The 22,590-nt window shown below is 37.8% G+C and overlaps 1 protein-coding gene across 5 annotated transcripts in view; it reads right to left on the bottom strand.

Moving 5' to 3' along the window:
* DAPK1 (death associated protein kinase 1) overlaps positions 1-22,590 on the bottom strand; it is a 90,964-nt gene that overhangs the window by 19,547 nt on the left and 48,827 nt on the right. For 4 of the 5 annotated variants that reach the window (XM_062017477.1, XM_062017482.1, XM_062017480.1 and 1 more), the window contains 15 exons: positions 18,764-18,902; positions 16,749-16,878; positions 16,419-16,467; positions 16,263-16,289; positions 15,674-15,826; positions 15,479-15,524; positions 13,973-14,062; positions 12,583-12,675; positions 10,941-11,060; positions 9,842-9,940; positions 8,944-9,042; positions 7,753-7,851; positions 6,085-6,282; positions 4,896-5,093; positions 1,472-1,570 (listed from right to left, as the gene is read on the bottom strand). In XM_062017477.1, coding sequence (XP_061873461.1) covers positions 1,472-1,570; positions 4,896-5,093; positions 6,085-6,282; positions 7,753-7,851; positions 8,944-9,042; positions 9,842-9,940; positions 10,941-11,060; positions 12,583-12,675; positions 13,973-14,062; positions 15,479-15,524; positions 15,674-15,826; positions 16,263-16,289; positions 16,419-16,467; positions 16,749-16,878; positions 18,764-18,902 — 1,639 coding nt within the window. The remainder of the gene's footprint in view (positions 1-1,471; positions 1,571-4,895; positions 5,094-6,084; positions 6,283-7,752; positions 7,852-8,943; positions 9,043-9,841; positions 9,941-10,940; positions 11,061-12,582; positions 12,676-13,972; positions 14,063-15,478; positions 15,525-15,673; positions 15,827-16,262; positions 16,290-16,418; positions 16,468-16,748; positions 16,879-18,763; positions 18,903-22,590) is intronic. The other variant, XM_062017479.1, reaches the window with a different exon arrangement.

The following is a 22,590-nucleotide window of genomic DNA, read 5'->3' as shown; positions in this document are numbered from 1 at the left end:
GCCTTGTCCAGTTTAGGAGGGGGACTGTGAAAAACAGGGGAAGAACCAGCAATGTGCCCTCGTGGCCAAGAAGGCCAGTGGCATCCTGGGGTGTATTAGAAGGGCTGTGTTTAAGAGAGGTTCTCCTCCCCCTCTACTCTGCCCTTGGGAACCACATCTGGAATATTGTGTTCTGGGCCCCTCAGTTCAAGAAGGACAGGGAGCTGCTGGAGAGAGCTCAGCACAGGGCCACACAGATGATGAAGAGAGTGGAGCATCTCCCTTATGATGAAAGGCTGAAGGAGTTGGGGCTCTTTAGCTTGGAGAAGAGGAGACTGAGGGGTGACTTCATTAATGTTTACAAATATGTAAAGGGCAGGTGTCAGGAGGATGGAGCCAGGCTCCTCTCAATGACGGCCAATGATAAAACAAGGGACAATTGGTACAAGCTGGAACATGAGAGGTTCCAAAGAAATACAAGGAATGACTTCTTCCCTGGGAGGGTGACGGAGCATTGGAACAGGCTGCCCAGATGGGTTGTGCACTCTCCTTCTCTGGACACATTCAAAACCCATCTGGATAAGTTCCTGTGTGACCTACTCTAGGTGGTCCTGCTCTGGCAGAGGGGTTGGAGTAGATGATCTCTTGAGGTACCTTTCAACCCTTAAGATTCTGTGATTCTGTCAATATAATTTCAATATATGGAGCAACAGTTATTTCTGAGCAAAATGCATTGGTCAAGGCAAGCAGCAATATAAACTGATCCAATGTGTCTGAAAATAAAACATCGTTAGTTTGTTCAAAACACGGGTAATGGTGTGCATGATGCTTATAACATTTCATGTCTGTATGAGGCATACATGATGAAGGACACTTCATTCCTGCTGTAGTTATGTCAGCTAGGAGGACAATTTTCACCTTTGTGAGAATGAAAGATACCTCCAGTGGTGCTAATTGGAAGCAGTGATGCTGACTGATCTGACGTGAATGATTTGGTTTACAAAAATATTGGCATGCTATGTCACTCATCTACGCATCCACACATCTCTCATCATGAAAATAAATTTTTTTAATGCCCTAAAAGCAATAAAAATATTTAAGATATAGATTAAGAAAAATATTGAAAATATTTTTGTGGCAACTGTACATGATATGAAATTACATACACCTTAATGACAGTGGCCCACTGTGCTTAGAGAAAATCCAATGATACAAGTAATCTCCTAGGTGATGAAACTCTTACATGCAGATGCAGTGGTAGTTGTACTATTCTTCAAACAATTCCAAATTCAGTTGTAAGAAAGGAACAAGTGGCAAACAGAGAATACTTTTCAAGTTGTGGATATACAGCAACCTAACTTTTTTTTTTTTTTTTTTAGATTTCAATAACACAGCACCATCCTTTTCTCCACTCTCCTCTGAGAGATGGATTTGTTTCCTGCTATCATACAAAAAAGAAGCAAGATGCATAACAGATTCTCTCAATACTTACAGAGGTTAAAGCTTCTACATTGGCACCAGCAAGACACAGGAATCTGACAACATCAAGAATGCCATTGTTTGCTGCCAGATGTAAAGGTGTTCTTTCATACTAACAGGGGGAAAAGAGTGTCATTCATTACGTCAGTCAAAGAATTTCAATTTTATGACTAATACTCAAATATATTGTACAATTATACATACTGACACACAGCAAAGGTCTTGCAAAAGCTGTAAGAAGAAGTACTTTTGATTACACCTTAAGCAAGTGCTTAAAGCTCAACTGAAAATAGCAGCTTTTAAGCTCTAAGTTGCTTAAAGCTCAATTAAAAACAAAGGCTAGATTGACTATTTACAAAAGGTGAAACAATTTTGAAGCTAAATCCACCACAATTGTGGAGGAATCCTTTATAGTTAGAGTCCTTAACCTTTAAAGCTCTGTATTCTGTTTTAATCCAGGTACTCCTGAAGGTTACATATCTTCTGTCTCATCCCTCCACCCAAAGGGATATAAGGGACAAATAAAAGATGTCAGTCTGAAAGAGTTTGTGCTTTCAGCGACCGAGGAAAAGTACTGTAAAAGTATTGCTTCTCCAATTTTTGCTTTTCCCTGTGAATCTCTCAACTGAAAACAACTCTTCATGAGATCCACTTCTGGTCTTTTATGTTTAGAGCTACTGTTATAAATATCACTACCATATATTCTCTGCTTGTAACTCCCACATCACACATTTTTGTGCTTTCAATACACTTCTCCCTGTTTCAACCTTACACTCAGAAACTACCTCACAAAATTACTTCACAAATGAGTACTTGAAGCAAAGCTTTCTGACAACCGGAAACTGAAAAGATGCCAGGCTCCTCAAAACACTACACCTGAACTCCAGTTGCATCCTGGCTTCTGTTAGCAATAGTGTGGCCAGCAGGACTAGGAGGACGAATGTACTGCACCAGTGAGGCTGCACCTCAAATAACTGTTCAGTTTTGGGCCCCCACTACACAAAAAATACTGAGGTGCTGGAGCAAGTCCAGAGATGGGAAACGAAGCTAGTGAAGGGTCTGGGCAAATAAACTGGTGAAGGGTCTGGAGAACAAGTCTGATGAGGATCGAATGAGAGAACTGTGGGCATTTAGTCTGGAGAAGAGGAGGCTGAGGGATGACCTTATTGCTCTACAACTACCTGAAAGGAGGTTGTGGTGAGGTGGGGAGTCGGTCTCCTCTCCCAGGTAACAAGTGATAGGACAAGATGAAATGGCCTCAAGCTGTGCTAGGGGAAGTTTAGAATGGATATCAGGAAAACCTCACTGAAAGGTTGTCAAGCATTGGAATGGGCTGCTCAGGGAAGCGGTGTAGCCCTCATCTCTGGAGATATTTAAAAGACCTGTAGATGTGGTACTGAGGGACGTGGTTTAATGGCAGGCTTGGCAGTGTCAGGTTAGTGGTTGGACTAAATGATCTTAAAGGTCTTTTCCAACCATAATGATTCTGTGATTCGATGACTCTGAATAAACGCATATGATGTATGATGTTCTACTGCACAGTCTGTGGAGAAAACAACAGTGTGTTCAATCAGTATTGCATACAAAGCATTCAGTGCCCAATGTGAGGAACAAGAATAAATGGTCATTAGATTACCAATGCATTCCCATTACAGGGCTTGCTGCTGAAGACGACCAGTAGAAATAAAGATTCTTTTTGTGATAAAACCTCACCCTTTTGAATAAGGAGTGCTCTAGAAATGTATACATGACTCTGAAAGAATAACAGGACACAAACTATAACAATAGATTGTGTAGCCATGGTACCATCCCCATTGAAGACTTCAAGACTGATTATTATTTTCCATGGCATGCTTGCAGCCAGGCCGCTGATCCCGGCTCAGCATTCTCCATTACGAAAAGAGGTGCTAATCCAGCCTTGTGCTGCATTATCTCACCTTCCTCAACGTGTGTTTGCAGCTGTGGATCTGGATTTAATTGCCTAGTCAATCAGGTTTAAGTGCAGAAGCAGGACTGTGAAGCTAATTTTTTTTCACTTGTCAGCCAATGATTTTTATTATTAAAACCAAAAGTGATTGTACTGAACAATCTTCAAGCCAAAAGTCCCACAACTTTCTTTAGCTGGCTAATATAGAGAACGTCACTGCTTTGGTAATAAATGGAAGTGTTAAAGAGCAAAACATTATTGCCAGAATATGTGCTTTTCCAGGAAAACCCAAGAAGCTACAACACTTGAATCAAACTAATTGCAAATAACAACATAAAGATTCCTAAGAGTAACTTTTACAATTTTTAGAATATGTAACACTTAAATAAGGCAGAGAAAGACAAAGCCCTAAGTCCCATAGCCTGTCAGCAGAGTCTGATGGCTGACTTTAACCTGCTCAAACTAACTGAAGAAAACTTTCACGAACAGCTTAATTTTCTCTTAAGGATCTCTAGGAGGAAAGAAAGAATGTTAAACCTGTAATACATCACATTCAGTTGTCCCCTATACTACAGCACTAGCATAACAGAAGCAGCAAATGAGGCATTAGTACCTTGAAGTTTAGAGATAGGCTATTATTTGGAAAGTGCTTACAACAATTATGGACAGTTGACATTTTCAGTTGCCAGAAGTGCAGTGTTATTTACTGCAATCAACATTTTTAGAGTTACTACTTTTATCAGGAGTTTCTGTAATTGTTACGTGTTTGTGAAACAGTGAAGAACAAAAAAGTTCCCCAAAAAGACCTTACTCAACTTTTGAAAATAATATTACATTTTATACCTTAATCCTGAGATTTCCTGTACCCTGTCAGTGCCAATTTGTTAAATAGAAAAATTAAAGCTATTCTATTCTAAGATAAATGTTTGATTAGGATTAATTTTGTTAAATCAACTCAATGCAGAACACTATGAACCAGCTAAGATGACGCATTTTATAACCAGGAATAGAATTTGCAGTTGAGTTAAATCCCTTGTTAGATGACAGTGTGGATCTTTTCACGTAATTTAGAAGAATTCAAAGCAGATTTTTTCATAAAAACGTAACCGTCTTCAATTCTGTATATAAATTACTGTTATTAAATTGCATCAAATCATGGCCAGCAGCAACCCATCTCATCTGTTCTTTAGTGACTAGATGGAACCTGCACAAAGCAAAGCTATACAGCTAGGGAAGAAGGTTGGCATAGACTTCAATATGGGTATTGAGTGGCAAAATAGACTGCAATAATTCACTTCAGCTCTTTCTTCTTGGATCTTTAATCACGTATTCAGCTGAAACCAACTGTGGCAAATTTGCAAGGTGAGTCATTTAATGCTTTGCATTTGGCTACTTAAAAGAGATAAAAAATAAAAAGAAAAACATTTTTTTCATACCAGAGAACTGCAAAAGGTCAAATAATGCAATAGGCAAGCTACTAAATAAAGTAGTTCAGCAGTATTCCATTTACCTTATTAGTGGCATCCAAACTACAACTTGCTTCACAGAGTGCCATCACAATAGCAACATTCCCATCTTTGCAGGCCACATGCAAAGGAGTGTTGCCATGTCGGTCTTGGAAATCTACAAAACATCCTTGACTGATGAGGGTTTTAACTACTTCTATTTGACATCGTCTCACAGCAAGGTGCAGGGCTATATGACCATCCTAAAATCAAAACACAGCTTGTGAGATTTACCAGTGGTAATATAAAACCCAAAACGACCATTTTGCAGAGTCACAGTCATTTTGTGTAACTGGGTGCACCTCCTTGCCTCAAGACTCACAATGGCTTTTGTTTGTATTTTGAGGGTGAAGGCAGGGAGATGCACACTAGTCACAACAAATCTGCTCTGGGATGAAAGCAAATTTCTGTTAAGCCACTGGGTTTGCAGTGGAATGGATGAAATGCAAATACACATTCTCTACTGACAGCTTCCCTGGGAGGTGGGAGAATGACCAACTGCAACAGCCAGTTGAATATTGTAAACCACTCTAGTGTTTACTGACAGAAGTTAGTGCTACCAAATTAATGCAATCTGCTTAGTTCTGTTTCTCTGAGGAACAACTCACTGAGGCAATGTGACTGGAAAACTCAATTTAAATTTTAGGAGCAAAAGCATTTTTCTGACCTGGCTTCAATAACTATTTAGTAACTATCAGCAACAAAGGCAGCTGAAAGGACAAGCACACCAAAACTACAAGCAAATAAATACAAAATTTATTTGTTGGGATTCCATCATTAAAGACAAAAAATGATTCAAAATCAGATATAATTAATTTTCTAACAGTTGGAATTAGCTGTAAACACTAAATTAGGTTCTTGGAAGTACGTGTGACTTATTCAACCCATAGGAATCAAAGGCAAACAATTTGTTGCCAGTTACAGACTCAATGTTCTTGCTGTATTTCATGGAGTGTACCTCGTAAGGTGGTATTTGATAAGGTGATAATGAATCAGGAAAAACCCAATTGTGGAAAAATAATCAGTGGAAACTATAAAGACTATTGCTGTCATCCATAGTATCCATTTGAACTGCAAGCATACATCATAGAAACAATACTGGCTTGCAGCATTCAAATAAAGCAATTCAGATACAGTTCTGTGACATCTGTGATCTCTGGATGTCATTCCTAAACTAAAGCAACTCAAACTAACCTTGTCTGTTGCACGAAGGTCAGCCCCATGCTCTGCCAAGCATTCCACTATATCATGGTAACCCCGAGCAGATGCTGTCAGCAGCGGAGTCTCCCCTTCTTTGTTTTTAATGTTCACGTTGCAACCTGCCTTACAGAGTGCTTTGGCAACAGAGTAGTAGCCATGCCAAGCAGCACAATGTAGTGGGGTTTCTTCTTCCTAGCAACATGGAAAAAAACCAAACCAGAGTTGAAACAAATACCACAAGGAATTCCTCAGCTTAACTTAGAGAGGAAGATGACACACAAAAAAAGCCAGGCTATTAAGTATGCCCTCTAACATTTTCAAAATAAGAGTAACTCCTGCTGACATATCAGGTGATTACAGCAATATTCCAGACTTTCACCATGTTCTGGATTCTGAGACTCTATATTTTTCACCGTGAAACTATCAATTGACAATATATCGCATGTCAGCTAACTACTAAATTGCTAACTATCAAGGTTCTCACATGGTTTTCTTGAAGCTAACTGTCTTGGTTCTCACACTTGAAAACCGATCCTCACTCATAAGCAATCTCTACATTCCGTGTGCTGAGTGACTAACCCAGTGTTTAAACCAGATTGCTCACCAAGGACATGCAAATCCCACTAGACTTTCAGTTTTAAGGTAGATCATTCTGCTTACTATGTTGAAAAAGCACATCCCTATGATTTAAGAGTGAGTGACCTGGTACCTAGGGAACCGAGTCCTTTAAACATGTAGTGCAACAAGCGTTCAAAACTGTAGGCATTTTGAGTTCCATTGTGACTGAAGTTCTAATGTGCTTTTTGCTTGAACCTGGGAAGCTTCAAAACATTCAATTTCCTTGTACTTCATAACAGTTACAAGCGACTTCGTTACGAAACTCAAAAGTTTTACAAAAATATGCTTTTGAAAGTAGACCACTGAAAAGAAGGGAGCATTAAAACCCAAAAAAATTTATTCTATCAAATTCTAAGAGATGGGATATCCTTCCTATACCTGGCAAATACCAACAGGGAGATAATCAATGCTGATAATAGTAGAGGATTTGGACTGTATTCAAGGTTTCTGTAAAAATCCAAAGAAAAAGAAATACTTGAACAAAATGTTCCATGGCCTATTGGCTGGTGGCTGCTGCCACTGCTTGAACAATATAAAGGTAGTCCTAGAGGATGCAGCAGTTGGGGAGGCTTGTGGAACTCCTACATGTAGGCAAATTTGCATCAAATGGATGTTTTTTTTCTACTAAGCCTTTTCTTTCCTGTTTTCTCGCAAGCATTCAGAGCTCTAAACAAGCCCTCTTGAGCCCTTCTAAGTGCTTGACACTTCAGAAAAGTCCCATGACAGCTAAAAGCAAGCTGAAAACAAAAACTAATATAAAGCTTTAAATGAACTCACAGAGGACACACACCACCATCCATACCCTCCTGATGCTGAGTTTTTCAATCGTTAAGCTTTCATTTTCAAGAGAACTTGTGTTTTATAACAGTAGTTGGTTTATGCACAGTTATTTGCATAGTCTTCATCCATTAAGAAGTATCAAAACCTCCATATTTCTGTTATTTTTTTCAAACACAAAATGTCAGAGGCTCTAAGGCAAGAAGTTTGACCACTCACACTAAAGTCTTACGCGCTGAAGGAAAACAGGTAGCGTCCATGACTCACCTTGTCTTGAAAGTTTGGATTGGACCCAATGCTACAGAGAAACTGAATCACATCCACATGCCCGTATCGAGCTGCAACATGGAGAGCGGTCTCCCCAGACTGCAATTACAGGAGATAGTGTCAGCGCAATTTCATATGCCACCCCTAGATACACATGGCTGTGTACTGCCTGAATGCCTGTATGCTGCTTAGGGTACTCTCCTGTACCTGTAACCCACTAGCACAGCTGTGGTCAGTAAAGAACTGCCTGCTTACAGAATGCAGTTGTACACCACCACCTTGAGGGGCTGCTTCTTCAAATGACCCCCTTTTTCAGAATGTATTTTCCTGCTTAGTTTGTTTGAGGCCAGTCACCATGGCATTCCCAAGCAATACGAGGTGGCAGCTGTATGCACAATTGGTGTTGAAACAGATGTCCTATTTCTATTCATACTATTTCCATATGCCCCACCTTCACTCTGTATATACAAAAGTAAGGAACTGGACTAACGTCTTGGTTTAACCCGGTATATTGATCATTCCATGTAATTACTTGTAACTTTTCACTGAAATTAAATGAAAAAAGAAATGGCATGTTTATTAAGACAGTAACCCCTTTCTTATCAGGAGCTGAACACTAACTTTGCTAACGTGCATTACTTTGCACTAGTTTCACAAGTACTATTGCCTTTGCACTGAAGCTTTGGCTAGTATAAAAATATCTCTACGGAAGACTTTAACAGCAAATGGTTTCTAGGGCAAGTGTTGCTCAAGTAACACTACTGAAGACACGGTAAGTGCTCATCAGCTATGAACTGTTAGGCTTCATTATACTCAATAACAGTCAATTTACTTGTCAGACAAAAGTGATTTTCAATCAAGAGGAATGAAAAACAGAATCACGATTTTACCCCGAGTTCCAATGATAAATCTAGTCTTCACACGAGAATTAATTTAGGTGTGTACTTACCCACCTAACCACTGTGTACTCACCACATTTAATACGCACACTTGGTTAACATTTGTCAGGAAAATAATCAGTACATCCAGCTACTTTAAAGCTGTATTATCACTGCTTTGTACCTTAGCTTACAAAACCATACTAAAAATGCTAGTTGCCTTCTTGAAATTACAGTAGAGCTGAAAATCGTTTCAATTCCAAGACCTCTTTGTTAAGATAAAATTATTTTTAAAAGGCTCATTTTTTCTTACCTTATCCTTAATATCCAAAGGACATTTATTATCACTTAGAAATTTCAGTGTTTCTACGTGACCATGTCGAGAAGCCCAATACATTGCATTAGATCCAGCCTGTCAAAAGTATTTGATTACAGATGTTATGGATTTCATTAGAATCCTAACTCCAGATTTTTGAACTTACGTATGTATGCACTGAGACATACACACTTATGTTATATTGAACACCTATTCAACTTTATATAAACAGTCTTTTTTTACAATAAACTTCAAATTGGTTCAACAACCTCACATACCAACAATGACAGTAAAAACTCCTCATTTCCAGGACGATTAGCAGGATCACTGTTTGCAAAGACAATCCTCTTCCCCCTTGTAAGGGTTTTTTGGGAAAAGAACTGTCATGAGAGAAGAATCTTTCTGCTGCTTACTTTACCATGTATTTGACAGAGAAGCAGACAGTGCTTCTAGTTCATTTTAAATGAACCCCAGTCTGCTACGGCAAATTTTGAAAAAAAGCTTGCTGCAAAGCCTACCTTCCATTACACATGAGTTCAACTTGTGACATTCCCCATCGCTAAAATGTGCGTTTATCACTCTGCATCAAATAAAGTTCACCATTGTGTTTTATGGCAATCACTAATTTGAACTAATTGAGGCAATTTTGTAAACATGAACTACATTTTAAGATTAATATCATTCAAATTACTTCAGCTAATACAATGATCAAAATCAGAGAATATGTACCAGCAATAAATGACATTATTAAAGATTTGCTTTTATCGTTTTGCTATGGAAGACAGAAAACAGGCTCTACAGCTTTTTCATTTCCAGTGTTACTGAGTCTGATTTGCTTGTTGGCTGCCAACTACACTGAAGAACTTATAGGGAATGGTAATAGCAGAACCCTGACCTTGTCTTGAATATCAATACGGGATCCACGCTTCAGAAGCAACTGAAGCATCTGAATGTTTCCACAGCCAGCAGCAATCAGTAGTGGAGGTGTTCCATGCTAACAATGAAATATAAACAAGAACAACATATTTAATTTTTGAAGGATTAAGAATTTTCCATATTTTTTGTGAATTCACATTTACTAAATGATATACCACGTATTAAAGGCATGCTTTTCAAATTAGGAACGTTAATGTTAAGCCCAGTTTGGCAAGGATGTTCCCTTTCACAATTTCTTTGTATCTACATTTTAAGCTACATTACCTAAAATGTTTGCCACACTACCTCAAAGACACATGCTACCAGCAACATATGGGAAGGTTAAGTGGGGCTGAATCCTTAAAACAAAAAAATATAGTGATTTCTTGAAAGGTTCAAGATGCATCACAGTAAAATAATAGACTCTTCACTTCTATGGTGCTCTTCATGAATATTTCTTAAAGTACTTTATGATGAAGGTCAGTATAACCATTCAAAAAATCCAGAAATTGGAGCAGACGTGATTTATGCAAGGTTAAACAGCAGAGCCAGCAACAGAACTTTGGTTCTCTTGGGTCTCAGTTCCAACGTTCCCATTATTACAGAGACAGCTCACTGAAATACTTGCAGTAGGCAAGTAACTTCATTTCTGAAGAATGACATCATCTAACATTACGTTAACACAACCTGTTTCTGTAGTATGGGACTTTTGTTTCTAACAGTGCTTTGCAAAGTCAATCTTGACAGTCAGGTTGTTCCTACATATTCTCCCATATTCACCTGTCACAAGAAACAACAACTCCAAAGAAAACCAGCAGTGGATACCTGATATACTTTTCTTTCTGAAAGGTCTAAGGAAAAAAATCCCATATTTTAGGATCCATTTTCAGGTAGTTTTAGAAGACTGAACACAGAACACAAAACTTTCTCCTAAAGGAAGGCAGCACTATTTCTCATCCACTCATCTTTTGTATTTTCCTTTTCACTTCAGGTGTTACATTTCTATTTTACAACCATGTTGCTCTATTCAACAGGGTGATAGCTAGTCCCCCACGCAGCTCAACACAGACCCACACTACCTTGTTGGGTTGATTGACATCATAATTTGTCAGAGATCCCAGAAGGTGCTGTAATCCAGGAACATTGTCATCATTGATGGCATGAATAATAGCTTTCATCACAAAAGAATCCTCCTCATCCTTGTAATTAAATGAGAAAGAAGAAAAATTATTAGCTTCAAGGAAAGAAATCCCTATCTCAACAGCTGCCAAGACATCTAAAAAAAATTCAAAAGACGATTTTTGAAGTCTTTTAGAGTGTTTCAGCTGCAAGTTGTAATCCTACATGAAGTATATGGCTAACACGTACACATGTTATTTGAAAACCCACACCAAAAACCCCCACGTTTTTTCTAGTACAATAAGCTTCCTTGTTCTTCACATACGAACCCATTACTCATTGAGATTGCAAAGAGATATTTTCTTTTTCCTTTCAGGACTTTCAATAGATGCAACACTTGCACGAAGTAAAACTACTTCCGTGCACACATGTGAACAATAAAAAACCCCAAAGAGGTACAGAAATACAAAGCGGAGTATTAAAGTTTCACATCATCCAGGAATATGACACAGGAGAGGTACTTTGGATCACACTTTAATCTGTTCAAATGGACCAGTTAAAAATCTAGAACATAAGTAGTGTGCCTAAATAGCTCTGCAGGTGTAATTTTATTTATCTCCCATGCACTAAAACATCAAAGAATTGCAATTCACTAGGCCAACGTTTGGTTCACTCCTATTTTCTCCTGAGGTTTCAGGAGAATATTAGTCTACAGTCCTTTCTGCTGTGACAGGTGTGGAATGCTGATGCAGTGTTAAAAGGCACACTGACAGCTGAGATAGCACAGGTAGGGAAAGAAGGGGAAGACCAAGAGAACAAAGAGGATGGAAGCAGAAGGATAATAGGAAATGAAAACCAGTGCAGAGAGACACAGTGAAAGTGATATGGATAAAAAAAGCTTTGCAGAATTTTTGAAGTTTTATCCTATTTATGCACAGAAAAGATGGAGCTACCTTGCTCTAAACATATTAACATACACACTTTGCTGATCATGGAGAATTTGTGTATGAAAACCTGGAGCATAAGCTAAATAAGAAACACTTTTGTATTTACAAGCATTTGTAATGACAAAGCATACATCAACTGCTCCTGACTACTTAAACCTGATAGATGTATATAATACTACTAACTGAATACCAGCCAGCTTTAAAATTTCCTTTAAATAACTGCTTGTTGTGATACTACTGTCTAGTATTCATTCTCTCTAAGAGGCCCTCAATTATTTTGAATATCCTCTTAAAAAACTGCAATATTATTTTACTCCACATGGCACCATGAAAAATTCAGATGCAACTTCTTCACATCGTAACTGCTATAGTATGAAAAATCATCCTAAATCAAACTTCAAGATTGACGGATTTCTGATCCTAGGTATCAGTCTCACCATAGTAATTCATAAAATAGATTACAAGGTTTTCACCAAGCAGGGGATCAGACTACGAGTAACTAACACCTGTAGCCTTAAAATCTATTTATTCCTATAGATGGGATTGTGAATGATTAATCTTTCACAATAATCTAATATTTCTTTTTAGAACAGTTTTAGAAAATGTTATGTTTCAGACATAGTAAAGCACTCTAAGCATGTAAGTGCACACTTACCAGAGTATCATCGCTTCTAGCAACGCTCATGTTACTTCTGGATAAGAAAGATCTTGATAATCTTTGGCACAAGGATATTAAGCGCACCGATTGCTTTTTAAAAATAAGAAGAAAAAAGCTATATGTAAAAAAAAAAATCGAAACAGAATACTTGTGGTAAGATGCTACTGCAGAGATTTTAAAGGAATACTACTGTATTAGCAAAACAAACTGTAGTTTGACTTCAACATCCCCTGCCTCCTTTCCACAATGTATTTGAATCTTTAATGTCTTTGGACATTTATAATCCAAATAGGCTATTCATATGCACTAAGCAAAGCTACGCAACATTTTTGCATTGTATCTCTTTCATCAAACTGCTCAAATACAAAGCAAACTAGATTTGTATTACATTCTGTTGTTCACATTGAACATATTTAAATGTACATTTTTAAAAGTATGTACATATAGAAAACCTAAACTGAGTGTAAATTAGCCAACAGCATTCCTTTAAATGCCACATCATGAAAGGGTTTATGATACTCCTAGTTCCACCATTTCATTCTAGAGCAGCAGACTAGTGCTTAAATTTTCTAAATATCATAGATGTTCACCTATCATGGACACTAAACTGTGGCAAAAAAAACCACACTGTGTAGCTGAATATTTTGTGCCATTAGTCCATAGCCTAGCAAAATCATCCTATTTCTTGGCCTCTGTAACAAGGAATAGAACTTTTCTAGTAGCAATGACCTCTGTTCTCTCATGTTTCATTTCTCCTCAAGATAAACAGATTTCTTGTACAACAGCCTTGCCCTTGTTCAGTATCAGAGCAAATTCCCCAGTGCACACACTGAAGGAGGAGAAATAACTGTCTGATGAACTGCTCCTCACACAGAGCAACGCTTGCAGCTAACAACTTGTCTCGCTTCTGGAAAGATGGAGTGGTGCCAACCTTTTAAATGGGTTGGCAGCCTCAGACCAAAAATCCTTTGCAGAAGAGACTAGTTTTGCCCTCCTACTCTGTTGAGTGTAAGCATTACCACTGTAATAATGAATTCTGTGAGGCCTGCTTAAGGGATGTTGGATTTACTGGGATTATTGTCACAACAAACATGTACCTACACTTAGAAGTGCCTTTTCTCTGAAAACGTTGCCAAGATGGATGATGACAGAATACAGCTATATGCATAAAACAATTAATACACAAACATTTGTATGCAGATCATTAACAAAGGAGTCTTCTCCCACACTATCATTCTCAAGCAGCTAATTTTATTCTGAATGACAGAGGAATGGGTTTTCTTCTTCATTCTTCTCCACTCTGAAAGGCACTGATATTTCCCTGGAGCAGATAATGCTACTGCACCTGAACGTCACCAACATTTTGAAGATTTACTGAATAACTTACTTTCCATTTTCGTCGTGCTGCAAACTTTTTGAACTTTTCCATATTCACTGCAGATGCTTTTCTACTAAGGGCTTGCTGGGTGTCTTTAGGCTACGCACAAAACAAAAATAAAGTCATTGTAACATATCCCACAATTACAACCACGACTTTCATAAAGCACTTTCCTATACCTAAGACTCTGTCTTTTAGTGACGACTTACACTTATAATAACAGTGTTATAATATTGTAATAATAAAGTAATTGTAAGCACATCATTTTAATATCCACAGCCTAGTGGGGTACACAGATGGAATTTACTAACAAAATGCCGTAAAAGAAGTCCAGACGAAAGAATGTTTCACATGATATTAAAATTTGGTTTTCATTTTAAACAAACAAACAAAAAAACCCAACAGCCAACAAAAATTCTGTTGTATCCCTCTCCTCCTCCATGATCACAGAATCATAGAATGGTATGATTCTATGATGGAGGCATTGGATATCACCTCCTACATAAATCTTGTCTTCTGGGAAGATCTGCTGGCTCATTTTAGATGCATGGATGCTGATGGGACCTGAAAAAACCCTCACAGCCAATCTACCTGTGCAGGAAGGTCTAAAAATGCTGCACCTTTTGAACTTTCTCCCAGGACAATATTAATCATAGGGGAGAAGGCTTGGAAAGTTAAAACATAAAGGAATATACCAGAGTACAAAACAATATGTTGTTACAGGAGTGGAAATCTTGGTCTTCAAGAGTCAAACTTGGACAGTGCTTTCTTCAGTGGTTTAAAAGAACATTTCAACACATTCAAGGTGTTTCAACTGTTTTTGAGATTACTCCACCAAAAAGTGTGACAGGAACAGCAGTGGCTTGAATAAATAACGTGCTAACTAGTTCTCTGGGAAGTGGAATGGGGTCAAATATGCACAATGTGTCCCCATGACCTGTGAAATCAATGACATTGAAAGATTTACTGCTCACAATCAGAATGCAATTTAAAAAAATTAAGTGGTAGGTATTATTACACACATTAAGAAAAATGATAGGTCCTATTTTCTCCCTCTCAACCTAATAGCACTACAACAGCTTAATCCAAACACTGTGGAACACTGCAAGACCATCCTGCATCAACTGCTGTCCTCAGCCTAAAGCAGAAGGGCAGAAAAGAGCTAAATTTATTTTTGCCTGATCTAAATCAGAATATTAGAAGACAAAAAATGTGCGAGGAAATTGGACTGGATTCAGGTAATGTACCTTTGTCAGTGCAGTCCTCCTTGAAATTCAGCTCATTATTTTAATCTCAGTGATGGGCTACTTCCCTATTGCTTACTTATCCAGAGGATGTGGTAATATGGTCCACATCCTGCATGTATTAGTTTTTATACAGACAGCTTTCTAAAACAGTAGGTTGTATTAAACAATTATGCCAGTTTTCCTTGCTAAGGAACTTGAAAAGTGAAAGTGAAGTATGGAATGAAGAATGGTTAAAACCAGGACAACAGAGAATGAATTACACGCTAACCTTGATCCAAGGATGCAGCAAACTATCTCGAATAGTCATTCTCTTCCTTTAATAGAATAAAAAAGACAGAGCTGTTTAAGATAGTAAAAAATACATACTGCTATATATTTATTAACCAACATCTCAAAATGTCTTGTAATTTGAAATACTAGAGACGTAGACTGCAACACTGCATACATAATAGAAATAACTCACTTTGGATCCTTGACTAGAAGTCTTCGTATAAAATCTTTAGCTAGGGCACTGGTATTACTAAAGAACTCCTCCTCAAATTCATAATTCACAGCAGAAACATTTGCTAATGTTTCCTGTTTGGTTTCTCCAAGAAACGGTGATGCACCACTTAGACTGCAAGAAAGACAGAATGTTCCTCTCATTATATGTTGCAACACTGCTGTTACAACCCTCTGAGATCAAATAATAGCAGAAAGTGATAATTTTTCTTTTCTATCTTAATACTGTAAATGTACTTTAAGAAAGATGTGATCTAGAACAGCAAAAAGCTTTGCAATACTTTCAGAGAATACTGATTGCGATAAAGCTGCTTTGGCAAATTTAACAGACTTGAAGACATCTTCCCATGCTCAATGCTGATTAAAGGACATTGTTTCAATAATTGTACTATTGCTTTTCTGATCATTCAACTTGAATCATGTTGTACAATGAAAATGGTTTTACTTGTATAGACACCACTAAAAATCCAAGGAATAGAATCAGAATTAAAGCACAGCATTTGCAAGAACAAACCATAGATTTTGGTACTTACAGAATATATGGTACTTACAGAATATAAGTTATTACACCAATGCTCCTGGAGTAAAGAGGAAAAAAAAAAAAAGGAAGGGGGAGAGAAAAAGATGGAGGGAGAAGAGAGAGAAAAACAGATTAGAACATAAGAATAATCATGGGAGATTTATTTCAAGTAAGAATCATAACTTACCACATATCTGCTTCGAGGCCAAGAGGCTCATAATTTACTACCTCAGGAGCTAAAGGAGAAAGCAGAAGATCAGTATCTAGTCAAAAAACAGATCTATGTCACCCTGAGCCTATGTACATCAGAGATGATAAGCTATGATACTGATAGATAAGAATGCCTCAATGCAGGCCTAAGTTGAAACTGAATGCTACAAATTGCTTATTTAAATTTTGAAATGCCATGAATTACACACACATGGAATAATCTGTAACTCAGCCAAACCAAGCTAAGGCACATACACTGTTTCACAGACTGAGGAAAAATAGGTTGAAGAAACAACAGTTTTCTCACCAACAAACTCTGGTGTTCCAAATATATTCTTGAATTCATTTCCGAAGTCAATTTTGTGTGCTAATCCAAAGTCAATAATCTTGATTCGAGGCTTTGGCACATTCCTGTCCAACAGCATTATGTTTTCAGGCTTTGAGAAAAAAAAAGGGGGAATGAGAGAAAGATTATGCATAAGTACAGAATGTCTGACATATACTAGCATTCTTCAGCAGTAAACACTTCACCTCCCTCAGCCTCTTGAATTGTCTTTTCAGGAGAAAAATCCTGGATTTTCTATTACAATCTAATACATACTAAAAATTAACTGCAGAAAATTAGGGTTTCATGTTAATGACAGTGCTGTGATTTCCACAAGACCAAAATTTTACTTGTACATAGAGCAGTTGCAGTTTTCATGGTGGGCTAACCCCAAGTGAAACATGCTGTCTTCAGTAAATTCACAGCCTCTATGCTACAGTCATATGAGCAGTGCTGTGAGTTGGCAAGAAACAATGTCCTACAAACTAGTATTTAGGCTTGTTTAACATTAATCCCTCAAGAGGTTTCCTTCACACTGCACAAGCAATACGAAATGTGGATGTTGCTGCCTGTTGGATCTCCAACAGAAACTTCTGGAGTGGTCCAGCTCCCAGATTTTAAGCTTCAATATAATAACCAGAAATGACAAAGAGCAGGTCCCCAAGTCTTTTCTAGCTAGATTTTAAAATACAGACTTTGGATTATTTTACAATGAAGATTTCCAAAAACCAGAACAAAGTTAGAAGATAAACCATCAAGATTATTATCAAAAGCAGCCTGCTTCTACACTCTGTTATTTTAACTAGCTACTTGTCTCCATACACTGTCATGACCATAACCTAGTGTGATCTGAAGAGCCCTTGAAGCTAAATCCATTCTGCTCCCATTGTTAAAGACTTCTGGAGTGATTAAGTTCATCATTAAGTTCATCATTATCATCCTTTTACCTCTCTCCCTCAATAACAGAGGCTGATCTATGCAAATGTAATTATCTTCCTTCTCTCTATATATTTCTATTGCATACTTTTATTATTCTGCATATTTTAATCTTGCTGTATGCTTTAATTCACATACCTTGGTATCCAGTGTAAGGATGCTTTATTTTATTGCAAGAACACTGGCAAAAACTTACATTTCATATTAGAACAACTATATTTCTTACTAGATTCGTAATTCTTTCCTCTTGCTGACTGTCATGCAAAGACCAAGGATATTACTGCAGGTGATGAGAAAAGCTTTGCTCACCCTGAAAACCTTCCTAACCCAGGCTCATCCCCAGAACTGAGCATCCCTTTCTGAAATGTACTGCAATGTAATAATTACACGTCCTTTTCCTACTACATACCTGTTGACTTCAGCAGAGTTCAGGGAATTTTCACCTGCCTAGCTCTGAAAAAACTTCTTAGAGGAAAACATTTTAAACATTAAAAAAGTAGTAGCTAAGTACAAAAGCTTTCTTTTCATTAGCAAAAGGATGTAATTAAGTTTTTCTAAAAAGAAAGAAAAAAGTCCTAAAAGCAAAAAAACTCCACCCCAAAAATGGAAGAGGAAATTATCTGCTCTCTCTCCTCCACTAGAATCTTTGTGGTTAACTCTGAACTGTTTAAATTTCGTTCCCACAAATAACATTCATGTGAACACAAATGTGCATACAACAGCAAAAAAAAAAAGTTGGAAAAAAGGCATCCTGTTCAGAATGTTTCATCCAGATCCCATTCACATTCCATAAAATTCTAATAATAATTCTAATTTCCAGACTGCTTCCTCAGAACTGCTAATATTGTCAGAAGTCGCTATGCTCCATGAAGAATCTGACTATAAAAACAGATGGAAACTACTTACAGTTCAGTAATTTCTTTCCAAGGGCTTTCCTCTGTGTACATAAGCTAGTAAAATAAAACTATGGCCAAGATCTGCATGATGATAGATCTGTCTCTGGTGTTACAAAGGACTTGATGTTGCTTACAGTTGTCAAAGTTTTTGTCTGCTCAACAAACCTTAAGATCAAAGTGGGCAATTTGCAGAGAGTGGAGATACTGAACACCATTAAGTATCTGCTTGAGAAATTCTGTGGCTTCCTCCTCTGTGAGAGATTCTTTCTCAGCTAAGAAGTCGAAGAGTTCTCCACCTGCAACACTGGGAGAGCAGAAGCAAATTTATTGATGAGCTTCCTTTAACCAACAGGTTCGTTTTAGCATATCTATTCTCAAATCAGCTTCGAAAAGTTGTCAGTGTCAACAAAGATGAAAATTACTTAATACCAAAATAATAACTAACCCTCCTCCCCTGAAGAAAATACAATTAAAAAGTCTTATTTTCAAACAAAAAAAAAGGTTTAAAAAACTTAAATGAACATGGCTTGCTGTATCTAAATTTAAATGAAGTAAAACCCACCTACTGTCATTATGAAAGTTTGAAAGATTAAATGTGAAGTAAAAGTATACTGAAAACATATTAATGTAATGGAACATCTAGAAAATAAAATATTAATTGGTTCACGGTGATGGTAAAACATCAGATTCCATCCCTCACAATGAAAGCCAGAAAATATAAAGCTTACTTGGAAATAGCTACTGGTAGCTATTCCTACTATTGCTACTCAATCCTACTATTAAGATTTTAAACTTGTCAAAGCATTCACATTGTATTTGTACTGTAACACTGCTACAACCTTTCCTACAAGGAAAACACACTACTGCCCTTAAGACTAATTTAATCAGGTATTTTAGCTGCACAGGCAGTGAAGAATGTACATAAGCACATCTAGATTTTTTTCACTTGAGAGAGAGGAATAAACTAAATATTATCCTTTTCTCAGCTCAGTCAGTAGTCTGGCAGTAGTGATAACTGTCAACAGAAAAAGAGATACTGAAGTGACATCAACTATGACTATTCTTAAAAAACAACCAACATCCTTTCAGCTTAAGGACATATGCTGGGGTGACTATCCACTGTGGAAAACTGCTTTTCCTGTTTATAAAAGTAGCATTATTACCTAGAAACATCTTAGAAACCACAAAGATGGTCCTATTATCCCCTACATTTTGCATTGTATGGATATTAAAAAAAAAATAAAAAAAATCAGAAAGTGCATCCTAATTTACGTTGCCTTTCTGTAGAGAAAAAATGTTTTATGATTTAGGTTCTGATTATGAAAAATAATGAGATTAACATATAATAATAGCTAAAGAGTCTGGGCAAATTTCTGGAAAGACATTTTACTTCTTTATCGTGTCTACTTTTCAAGCGACTTAATGTGCATTCTTGTAATGCAAACTGCATGAAAAGTGTATTTTGATGAGTTCTTGAAGGTTTCATTGAGCTGCTAGACGATAATGAGAGTATTGTTTTGGGTATTATTTGTGTTGTAGTATTTTCTGCATGAAAACAATTATTGAAACAAAGTGCCACTAAATATAAGGATTATAGACTAGAAGGAAGAGAGGTCATTTTAATAATATATTTTTTGTTGTAGAGACAAAAATGGAATTACTGAAGATTAAATACAGTTCATTATTTCACAGAGGCTGATCAGACACATCTTACACATGGATACACATACATTTTACACCATTCTTTGCTTCTGACTTTTAAAAATGGCAAAAAGATTTCAAGGCTAAGGTCTGCAACACTTTGTGACAATGAACAGAAACCTGGATGGTGATACAGTGCTGGTATTTCTCTTCATTTCCAATTACTGAGCTAAGAGACTTACACATCACATGGAACTTGTTTCCACACACTTACAAGTGGAAGTATGCTACAGTTACTGGCAGGGTGTTAAGTGGCGCACAGCCATGCCATATCGAGCATGCAGACTCACTGTGGCTATTTCCCCAGCTGTGGGCAGCTGTGACAGTAGTCACAGCAAAACTCAACACAGTTGGCACTGGGCTGTCACATAGTTTGGTGAGCTAGCTGAGGCTGAAAGATTGTACCAAGTATGTGGTTATCCAATCTGCTTTTTATGTAGATCACCCACCCTGTGAAACAGTGAAAACATCTGTGTATGCTTAAAGCATTCATCAGCAGTCACGAATGCAACTGAAGTACTCAAGAGCATGCATTTTCAGCAATGTTGGTTTGAAATGCTGTGCTGCTAATTCCACAGACTAAAATAGATTGTGAAAGTGTCACACAGGTATGGCTATGTTTCATGGCTATTACAGCTTGCTCATATTCCTTTTGGCATTTTAAAGACACACTGTCCCTGTAAAACCTACTAGTCACCTATGAAAAGCAGCACTGATCATACACGTTCCTTTTAGATCCAAAAGACTTAATTCCCAAAGTGTAGTTGTTTTTGAGAAAGAAACATAACTGTATTTATGTAAACCAGAAATAATCTCTTCACCTTCTTTTTATCTGTAACCATTTTTTTCTTAACATTTCCTATCCTGAGAGTCCAGTCTGTAGGAAATGACAAGTTTGACGTACGTGCATTTTTACGTGTCTCAAAGTTGTCACATTTATGAGTAGATAATTGCACAACATCAAAAATAACTTTTCTCCAGTGCTACTGAGTACCGTCCTGTCTTTGCCACAGGTTAGTTGTAGGAACTTTTCTTTATCACAATCCTTAAAATACTCCAAATAAAATGTTACCTGTATTTCACAGGTTATTTATCTAGGGCTTGCAAACCTTGAAACTGAGGTCCAGAGAAGCTAACGGGTTCAAAATAATTGACTACTTTTTTTTTCCCCCCCTTTATGCCTAGGAGGAGATCGTACATAGGTTCACCTCAGAGAGCAGGCAACCTCTCTTATTGGTGTTTCCTCAGCTGTGAGGAGTGAGGTCAGTGACCTGCATTCTCCCTTTGGGTGCTGCCATTGCTGGTGAGCACAGTGCCCAGACAGCTTCTCCTGATGTTTACTTTTGCCAGCAGGGATGTAAGGCATGAGAGAAATGGAGTTTTATGGCAATGATGAGTAAAACATTAAACCAGCACGTGCTACACCACTGGATAGGAAGGAAGAAAGGAGAGTCTTGGGAAGAGGGAGGGATGGGGGGAGGTGCTTTAAGATCCAGTTTTACTTCTCATAGAATCACAGAATGATCATGTCCCTGTTTTGATTGTTCATTAATAACTTTTTTCTCCACAAGTTGAGTCTGTTTTACCCATGACACATAATTGATGAGTGATCTCCCTGCCTTTATGTTGACTCTCAACCGTCTCATTATATTTCCCCCTCTCTCTCCCCACTGTCCAGTTTAGGAGGGGGAGTGGTATTATGACTTGGTGGGTATCTGGCACCCAGCCAGGGCCAAACAACCACACTCCTAAAATGCTATTAGATTTTCAAGTCTAGCTTTGTGCCTCAGCCAGGATAACAATCCCACAGTAAATAAAACCCATGCATTTTACCATCCCATGGTAAGCTCCAGAGGTGGAGCTAGAAGGCAAGCACAAAGACTCATACCAACAACACACCTGTGCATAACACATCTCATACACAGAAGCTGTCTTAAGCTAAAGAAGGGGCAGACAACTCCATACATCAGCCCCTACGAGTCATCTTTTTGAATGTCATCTCCGTCTCAAGAAGTACATTGGTTCTACCTCCATCACAATGCCCCTGCCTTGTTTCTAAGTTTAATTTGGGGTTGCTGGTTCATGAACACACTGGCTGTAACCAGATCATTGTTTGGGTTTCCAGAGCCACACAAACGCACTCCCAGCCTGCCCCTAGGGTTCTGCACAGAGGCCCACACAGTCAGCATCCAACAGACTATTGCCAGCCACCAGCCAACTCCTGAAGGGAGCAGAAGCAAGACGTTCACCAAGCACTAGTGTTTCTTTATGTGAAGCACTTTTGAGTATCT

The sequence above is a fragment of the Colius striatus genome, chromosome Z, assembly GCF_028858725.1.
Source record: "Colius striatus isolate bColStr4 chromosome Z, bColStr4.1.hap1, whole genome shotgun sequence".
Taxonomy (NCBI): Eukaryota; Metazoa; Chordata; class Aves; order Coliiformes; family Coliidae; genus Colius; species Colius striatus.
This window is presented reverse-complemented; position numbering and strand designations above follow the sequence as displayed.